The sequence below is a fragment of the Carassius auratus genome, chromosome 21, assembly GCF_003368295.1.
Source record: "Carassius auratus strain Wakin chromosome 21, ASM336829v1, whole genome shotgun sequence".
Classification (NCBI taxonomy): Eukaryota; Metazoa; Chordata; class Actinopteri; order Cypriniformes; family Cyprinidae; genus Carassius; species Carassius auratus.
In genome coordinates, this window is record NC_039263.1 from 16,655,350 (window position 1) to 16,664,566 (window position 9,217).

General features: G+C 36.4%; 3 protein-coding genes across 7 annotated transcripts in view; all 3 read left to right on the top strand.

Annotated features, from left to right (window-relative positions):
• Positions 1–9,217, top strand: part of LOC113038752 (mitotic-spindle organizing protein 2) — a 1,160,083-nt gene that overhangs the window by 96,036 nt on the left and 1,054,830 nt on the right. The window lies entirely within an intron of this gene.
• LOC113038745 (protein phosphatase 1 regulatory subunit 3B-like) lies at positions 373–4,458 on the top strand. 3 transcript variants are annotated; one of them, XM_026196382.1, is made up of 2 exons: positions 373–576; positions 2,574–4,458. In XM_026196382.1, exon 2 carries the CDS (start codon positions 2,605–2,607, stop codon positions 3,484–3,486), a length of 882 nt encoding a protein of 293 aa, XP_026052167.1. In that variant the 5' UTR covers positions 373–576; positions 2,574–2,604; the 3' UTR covers positions 3,487–4,458. The 3 variants fall into 3 exon arrangements, with proteins under 3 accessions (XP_026052167.1, XP_026052166.1, XP_026052168.1); XM_026196381.1 differs by lacking the exon at positions 373–576 and adding an exon at positions 654–944; XM_026196383.1 differs by lacking the exon at positions 373–576 and adding an exon at positions 957–1,080.
• On the top strand, positions 4,890–8,758 carry LOC113038743 (3'-5' exoribonuclease 1-like). Of its 2 annotated transcripts, none has more exons than XM_026196377.1 (7): positions 4,890–5,236; positions 6,219–6,379; positions 6,470–6,686; positions 6,947–7,030; positions 7,649–7,758; positions 7,836–7,950; positions 8,155–8,758. In XM_026196377.1, the coding sequence occupies exons 1-7, from the start codon at positions 5,153–5,155 to the stop codon at positions 8,395–8,397; spliced, it is 1,014 nt and encodes a 337-aa protein (XP_026052162.1). In that variant the 5' UTR covers positions 4,890–5,152; the 3' UTR covers positions 8,398–8,758. The 2 variants fall into 2 exon arrangements, with proteins under 2 accessions (XP_026052162.1, XP_026052163.1); XM_026196378.1 differs by having other exon boundaries at positions 4,891–5,255.

Here is a 9,217-nt window from a genome sequence, read left to right on the forward strand (position 1 = left end):
ACAAACTAGACAACAACCACAGATAGCAAAGGAATTGGTTACAAGAGTGCTTGTCCCCTCCAAGACAACAGTGCTGAACACATTCCTTTGCATTTCCATTATCAATGCACATAAAATTGTTAACACAGACAATAATCCCAGAATAACTAATGAACTGAATGAACTGAAACATTATCTGCACTGGTCATAGAATGTGAAAGCGTTGAAAGGAGTTAGTGGGTTCATGTTTATGGGAGTAAAAGTGGTGGATATTTTTAAAACACAGGGGGGCCTCCAGACATGGCCTACTGACCCCCAGTCTTTGCAGTCACGTGACATGCCATTGATCAGTATGCGGTGCATGCATGCCCCTGTAGCCTGCAGTGATTGGTCCAAACAGGTAGTTCACGTGAACACGGGGTGATCTTCGGCCAAAATGTAATTTTGGTGCCGGCCGGTTCAACTAGGAGGCTCGCTCATTCCGGACGCACATCAGCAGCACGAGCGTTTTACTCTATTGAGCTGAAGCTGCATCTACTAACACGAGACACTGGGCTTGGTGAAAGAGTTTGGTCCAGTTCAAATGTCGTGACGCAGGTATGCATGAATTTATGCTCTCAGTTTGATGATCAATTTTAATTTTGAAGAGGGCTGAGTTGATTCGTGTTCAGGCACGCAGGGATTTTTAATCTAAGGGAGGGAGGAAACTTTTATTAAACACGTTCGTACCCAGGGAAACGTCTGCAAACCAGGAAGAGCATGACGCAGAACGAAAAATGATATTAAGCTTGAAGTTTTTTTTATATATATATGGAAAAGGAAAGCAATTTTGCATAACATTGGGATTAAAAAAAAGATTAAAGATTACGAGAGGAGATGTTGATCAAAACGAAGGCGAGGTATGATAAAGCGTGATGATATGTTGGACCTGGGCTAAAGTTGCAACTAAAAATGAGCTCCAACAGGTGCGAAACCATTTGTTTCTAAAGCTAATTGCGATTGCCTATTATTTCAAATGACAATATTCAGTTTTAATCGAATCGTTCTCGCGCCAGACCGACCGGAACAATGTTTCATTGTTCCTCGATAACAAGCTAGAGGGTAAGATTTTGGGAGCTTTTTTGTCTCAGACTTTTTAAATTGTATCCTCAGAATTTGCTATTCTGCAAACTAAAGTTGTTTTGTGAAACCTGTCGCTTATTTATACGTTGTGTAAATGAATGTAAAATTACAACGAGTGCTGTTGTTCCAACCAAACACACTGCTAGAGGTTATGAATTGTGTCCATGAGATTATTATGGTATGGCATAGTAACAGTATTTACTTGTGGAAATATTTTAAAATATTTTAAAACTGAATTAAAAAAATAAAAAACTTTGTACGGGTTAGTTATTGCAACTATTGTGGCAAATAGAGGCCAGCGCGATACAATCCATATGGGACCAGTGGAAGTAAGCTGTAAAATAGTGTTGTCAAAGTTGTCAATCCTCCCCATCTCCTCAGCCATAACATTTTTAGCAAATTTTCATACAAATGAAAAGCTTTTGCAAGTTATATAGCAATTCTATTTTGCCCTGTAAACCTATAATTATTAAACCATATTGCAACATCTACTACAGGGTTTGCAGGTCTTGGCTTGGAGGGCCGGTGCCCTGCATAGTTGAGCTTCAACCCTGATCAAACACTCTTGAAACAAATAATCAAGGTCTTCAGGATCACTAGAGTTTGATCTGGGGTTTAGATTAACTCTGCATGGCACTAGATTTGAGAAACCCTGATCTACTGTCACCTTAGGTGGCTGCTGCTTGTCTGCAGTAGTCATTTATATAACTACTTTCTATAATTGGTTAAAACAGGGATGTTAAACTCAGCTCCTGGAAGGCCACAGTCCTGTGGAGCTTAGCTCAAAATTGCTCCAGCCTTTAGTTTTAATGTTATCCCAAAGACATTGGTTTGCAGGTTCAGAGGTGAGTAATTAGAGTTGGAGCTGAATTCTGCAATGCTTTGGTCCTACAGGAACCGAGTTTGATTGACATTCCTTGGTTAAACTTCTAGTGTTAAAGCTCACCCCGTGTTACAATACTTGCCAGTCTGAAAATTAATTATTTTGTTTGTTTTTCCGATAGATAGTATCTCATCTAAAAATAAAGTTCTTTGTTGTAAAGATTAGGATTATTGTCATTCAATGATTTTGAATGAAGGGTTTTACAAATGAACACTAGAGGGTGCCCAATATCTTTTGTTGTCCAGTCTCTTTGGTTCTCCATATGCAGGCTCCATATCCCCTCCCCCTGACCTGCAGCTTAGATAAACTTGTTTGACCGTCTCACTTACTGCAATCTTTTGCTTAATGTTTAATTATTTGATTCTGAGTCTATATTAAGCCCTGTTTGCTGTGCATAATGAATAAAAAAAAATTAAACGGAGTGTATATGTTAAGGATTTCATGCTGTGCTATATTAAAGCACGAGTGAGAAATTTGAATTAGTCAAATATTGGAAGATTTCATTGGCTTTCAACCAACATTCACAGACCAGAACAGACATTTCTCACTGTAGTAATGTGGTTATTAATACACACTTCTGCATTTTCAGTGAAAGTGGCTGCCGTCCCAACGAACCCACCATGCCGATTGAACTCGCCATGCCGATTTATCTGACAAAAGAAGAGTTCCTGAACCTGAGGGTGTCTAAATACAGTAGGCCCTTGCGACCATGTCTGCACCGATGTCAAAGTACCAAACTCAGTTTCGGCTCTCCGAGGGAGCAGCCAGAGTCGAATGGTGCCAGCGCACCCTTGGCGATACCTAACAGGGCCAAAAAACGTGTATCTTTTGCTGATCACAAGGGCCTCGCCCTGACGATGGTTAAGGTCTTTTCTGAATTTGATGACCCTATTGACATCCCAACCAGCGTTGTGCCGTTTTTTAGCTCTTCTGTGACTCTGCCAGAAGCGAAGGACAAGCTAACCCTCGACTTTGACCAGCCGTCTGCAGATTACTTAAAGTTCCGTCAACGTATAGAGAATGAAAACGTCTGCCTCGAACACTGCATGCTTAAGGAAAAATCGATAGCAGGGACGGTCAAAGTCAAAAACCTTTCCTTTGAGAAGTCCGTTAAGCTTCGCATTACATTTGACACTTGGAAAAGTCACACGGACATAGAATGCCAGTACATCAAGGACACTTACACCGGCTCAAACCGTGACACCTTTTCATTCGAAGCTTCTTTGCCTGATCAGGTGCCTCCACACGAACGCATCGAGTTTGCCGTTTGCTACGAGGTCAATGGCGTAACGCTCTGGGACAACAACCAAGGAAAGAATTACAGAATTGTTCAATCCGCACTAAAGAAGAGTTCAAATGACACTATGGCTGACCATCAGCGATATGATGTGAGCGACTGGGACGTTCTTTTTGACCGATACGGCAGCCCCAGATGCTCACGTGGAATCTTTCCCAATTGGCCAAGCTACGCTGGATATGAAGACATTGGTCCATATTACTAATAATCTGCTTTTGGGACACTTTATCCTGCACACACATCCATTGTGATAAATGTCTCCTTAAAAAACATGTTGTTCTTTGATCAAGGACCTGTTGGACCGTGAAGCCATATGGACACTTGAGATATTTATCGTCAATAATATTGGATTGAATGAATTTTTTTTTTTTTTTTTTTTAAATAGTGTTCCTGGTGTTGTAGGAATGCAATTATGAGGGTCAATTTGTTTGTTTTTTTTGTTTTTTTTTCAGTGCCTGTCAAATGCATTAATGCTTGTTTCTGTACAGGTTATGTGAAAGTGTTCAAGGTTGATTTTGGGTTTGTATGGATTTGCGTGGACCTTTATAAAATTATGCAATGTAAATTAATTACGTCTAAGTAAATCTGCTGGCCAGTATATTTGCTAAACTGTAAATCATGATCATAAAATTTGGACTTAAATTCTTGTGAGCAGCAAATGGTTTTCATCTGAAAAACCTTGCTAAAGAGCGAAGACGGAATGACCCAAAAAGTCAGTGATTTTCCCAAAAAAAATGTGAGACCAGAATTGTACTCAGCCTGGATATCTGTATGCAAATTCTTTCATATGTTTTTGTTCTTTCCCGAACAGCTCATTTTTAATGTAAAACCCTAAAAGTATTTACATTTCTGTATTTTAATTGACTATGACTGATTCTCACTGTGATTGACTGCACTACTAGATGATGATGCTATTAGTGATGCAAGTTAATAAGTAATGTGTATCATTTGTTCAAGGTAATGTAGGCACTTTAATTTGTTCTTTAACTTCTTGTCACCCATTTTAAATAGCATTGTTTGAGTGTGAATACGGGTTTGCCAGAACCACTTTAAAGACATTGTTTAAAAAAATGTTCTCTCAATGGTATTAGGTGTGTTTATTTTCTGCATTTTAATGCAATGTTTTAAATGTTCATTGTCATTGAAAACTTCAAATAAAGTATTGGAGCAAAACATATTTATTGGACTTGTCCTCATTTACAGATAATAACGTAAATAGCAACATCATGGAGAATGTTTTTATTTTATTTTTTATATTATTGCAAGTGTTACTTGGTGTATAGTTGTCCATGCAGATTGATTATCCTCAGAAGAATGTTACACACAAATTACACACTTTGAGAGGATATTTATTTTGGAATTTTCTGAAGGGGGATTTAATATGTATGTTAGAACGAGTACATAAACAATAAGAATGTTACACACAAATTACACACTTTGAGAGGATATTTATTTTGGAATTTTCTGAAGGGGGTTTTAATATGTATGTTAGAACGAGTACTTAAACAATATAACCATTAATACGCTTGTAACAAAGCGAAGTAAAAATAAATAAAATTGATGGGTCTTTTATTATACAATTGTTCGACCTTTCAATGACAACTTCCTGTGTACGTTGAAGCGTCAGAGACCGCGTTTGTTATTTGGATCACGTTTAAATAACAGCAGCTAACCAGAAGTATACTTCTTTGAAAAATAGGGGATAATTATAATACAATGTACAAAAAAGAAACTTGAGAAATATAGACAATCATTAGGATTGTAATAATTCGCCCGGAGCGGATTAAATAAGAGACACCGAGCGTGAACGCGCCAAACCAGATATAACGTTCACGTGAGTGTTTATGAAATTAACTAAATAATCAAAACAGATGGAGTCCCAGAAGAAGACCGGTCAGTCTGTGAATAAGACTTCGACGTCTGAGAAAGATGAAGAGGAGGAATGCTGCGCTAATGTGAGTGTTTTAGCACACGGTCAGTAACATTGCTAGATTAATGTTATACAGTTAGCTCTAGCTAAATAATGAGTTCCTAGTGTTTCACGTGTTGTGAGAGTTTCAATCACCATCATTTATATTACAGGTCAAATAACGTTACTTATTATGGTAAATTAGTTAAAAGTCTCGTTATCAACCAGTGACCATGTTGTAATTTTACCAAGCTGAGTCATATAAAATTTCTCCCATGTATGATTGCTGTAATACTTCGCAGTGTGTTGTCTTATGTTAGGTGTTGTTTTGACTCATATTTAGTAGAAATATGTATTATTTACTATTATTTGATTCATCTCAAATATAAATTCTTACATTTTTAACCCTCTAAATATTCAAAATATAAACAAGTTTGTTTCTTGTTGCTCACCAGTGAATCCTCTGCAGTGAATGGGTGCCATCAGAATAAGAGTTCAAACTGCAATTTAAGTACTAATCCACACAGGTCAAGTCCATTATTTAATGTCTTGTGAAGTGAAAAGCTGTTGTTTGATGTAAACAAATCCATCATTAAGATGTTTTTTGACTTCATATCATCGCTTCACAGTCCATTGTATTGCTTCTTCCAGTGAAAAAGCCCACTGATATTTGTTTAGCTCTATTCTTGGAATATTTTCAGTTGTAAACGGTGCTTGATCAGTTTACAGTATATTTCTCTCCTGATTCAGAAGAGATAACTTTTTTTTTCCCCACTGGAAAAATGATGAATTTGTTCACTAGAAACTTGAAGCATATTACTTCACAAGGCATTAATTGATGGACTGGAGTTGTGTGGATTATTGTGAAGTTTGTATCAAATGTTTGAACTTTCATTCTGATGGTACTAATTCACTGCATAAGATCCATTGGTGAGCAAGTGATTCAAATCTGAAACAAATGCATAAACGCATAAGGATGAAACAACACTAACTCTAAACAATGTTTTATTTCCCTGTTTTACATTAAGACTTCATGTGAAAAAAATGAGAATCAGAAGCCTTCATCCCCAAAACAAGGAGATTTCAGTGATCCGGTGTATAAAGAGATCGCAGTGGAAAATGGCACCATCAACCGAATGAATAAAGATGAGCTGCGTGCAAAATGTGCTGAGCTGAAGCTTGACACGCGGTACTGAGAGCTTTAATTGTATTTATTTATTTACATTCGTCTTACCTGCCAGTTACTCCAGATTCACACATACAGTTTGTCTCTTTTCAGGGGAGTTAAGGATGTCCTGAGGAAGCGCTTAAAAAGTTACTACAAAAAGCAAAAACTGATGCATTCAGCTGCTGCAAATGGGAGCACTGATACATATTTTGACTACATCTGTGTGGTGGATTTTGAAGCAACGTGTGAAGAGAATAACCCACCTGACTACCTGCATGAAATCATTGAGTTTCCCATGGTGCTGATCGACATGCACACCTTGGAGATTGTGAGTTGGTGAGGGAACAGTCTGGAACATGTGTGCTTGATTCTGGCCAGGCAAACATTTAGAGTTAACTGTTTAAGCATTGATCTGCTAGTTGTGGAAAAGAAAGATTTTAATTTGTGCCAAAATGAATCATTATAGATTTGAGCAAAGCCACAGTGTTAAGCCCATGAACTGATCTTAACACTTACATCTTACACTTTTTTTTTCATTAATTTTTTTTAATTTTTATTTTGTTTGTAATTTCATTCCTGTCATCACAGGTAGACTCATTTCAGCAGTATGTGAAGCCAGTGGTGAACCCACAGCTCTCGGAGTTTTGTGTTAAACTTACTGGAATCACACAGGTTAGATTTATGAACTGCATATCGAATTAAATAACAATTTAAGATGTATAAAAGAAGTCTTTTAGATTTCTGTATAAATGTGTATACTTATTTTTTTCATGAATGTATTTTAGAACAATACAGAGCAATATTTAACATTTGTTAATAAAATATTTCACTAGATTTTATAAAATGATTATGGACCCGGGATTTTTCTAGAGTATCTTTTTCTGCTGAATTGTATTTTTGTCATAGATAATAATTATATATATTTTCATTTGCTATTTTTCATTAAAATTAAGTTGTCTTTATGTAGTAGATTGTGTTTAACACACAAAAGATAGATGATCATGTCAACACGAGAATTATAGAAATTCTGCATTGATAAAAAAAAAATGGTATTGGATCGGTATCGGCAGATACTCCAAATTTTTCGTTATCGGCTCAATTCTAAAAGAATTGTATCGTTGCATCCCTAATTTCAATCAAATAAATGCATACAGAGCCTTCTAATATATATATATATTACTGACCCCAAACCTTTGAATGGTAGTGTATCTAAGTTTTTAGTCTAAAATTAAATGGAAAGCAATTGCTCAAGCAATTTTTAATTCTTAAATTTTATTTATTTATTTTTAGAAAATGGTGGATGAGGCAGAAACATTCCATCAGGTTCTGAAGCGAGCAGTTTCTTGGCTACAGGAAAAAGAACTCGGCACAAAGTACAAATATACATTTTTGACAGATGGGTAAGGATTAACCAGACACTTTAAGCATGGCTAATGAAATTCAATACAATGTACAGCTCACTCTCTTGTTTGTGTAGGTCATGGGACATGGGGAAATTTCTTCATACCCAGTGTAAACTGAGTTGCATCAGATACCCACAGTTCGCCAGAAAATGGATCAATATCAGAAAGTCTTATGGAAACTTTTATAAGGTTTGTTTTCTTGTTCAATTTTCTTATGATTCCTTATGAAAGAAAGAAAATCTAAAAGAAAAAAAGGATCTTGATATCTAAATTGTACAAAAATGTCTTGGGCTACTTTAAAGATGAGTATCTGATCCGGTAAAAAGTTGGCTTAGGAGTATTAAGTTTGAACAAATACTGATGTTTTCATGTGTCCCATCTTGTTTCTCACAGGTTCCTCGAACTCAGACGAAACTAATCTGCATGCTGGAGAATCTTGGAATGCAGTATGACGGACGTCCCCACTGTGGTCTAGATGACTCCCGCAACATTGCCAGAATTGCCATCTACATGCTGAAGGACGGCTGTCAGCTGCGGGTGAACGAGTGCTTGCATTCAGGAGAACCACGGAGCGTGCCTATCTCTGCCCCTATTGAAGGAGCCCCAGCACCTCAAACCCCCCAAAAAAGAGACTGAAAGGATAATTTAAAGCCTCTCTCACAGAAATAACATTGCTTTGTCTGGTCAAATATGAGAACCTGTCTCCATGTAAATGTAAGATAAATGAGAGTAACTAATGTGGGTTTTCTTAAAATTAATCCTGAAATGTGTACACCATATTTGCACTATAGCAGATCAATGGATTTACTGAAAATTGAGTTTATGTACTGTATTTTGAAATTGCTCCTGATAAGCTGAAAACAGTAGTTTTAAGTCTAACTGATGGTTAGCGATTAATACTTGCAATACTACTTTGCATTGCTTTTCTTAATTCATGTTGCACATCCAATGAAAAACTCAATTTGTATTATTTTGTCAATAAACATTTTTTATGATGCCTCTGTACAATATTATTTTAAGAGATATAACTTTATGCTATTCATATTTAGATCTGATTTTCAAGTGTACTACTTTATTTTCTTATTGGGTTCTTTGCACCGTTATAATCTATGCAATGTTTAGATATGTTTTAGTATTGCAACAGGACTTGTCAACACAAAGTTTACTCTGTTTCTGGCCACCATATATAATTTTCCAAGGCCATGCAATAATCGAGATTTCGACAATCAAGTGTATGTTAACACACAGTCATGATCATTCTAATGTACTGACGTTGTTGTACAAAAAATTGTTAGTGAAAATAATTATGCTATTTCTCTTTTTAATGTTAATATCTCTGTTGATCTGATTAGATATTAGTTTAGAAAGTGTCCAGCAGATGGCATCAAAAACACTTTTTTTTTTTTTTATAATCGTAAGCAACACAAAGTCCACCATCAATAAAGCCAACAAGGAG

Excerpts from the sequence above, each read along its gene's own strand:
- LOC113038743 (XM_026196377.1), top strand. The coding sequence starts at position 5,153 with ATGGAGTCCCAGAAGAAGACCGGTCAGTCTGTGAATAAGACTTCGACG. Across the intron at positions 7,759-7,835 it reads TATACATTTTTGACAGATGG|GTCATGGGACATGGGGAAAT; the intron begins GTAAGGATTAAC and ends TTGTTTGTGTAG. Across the intron at positions 7,951-8,154 it reads CTTATGGAAACTTTTATAAG|GTTCCTCGAACTCAGACGAA; the intron begins GTTTGTTTTCTT and ends TGTTTCTCACAG.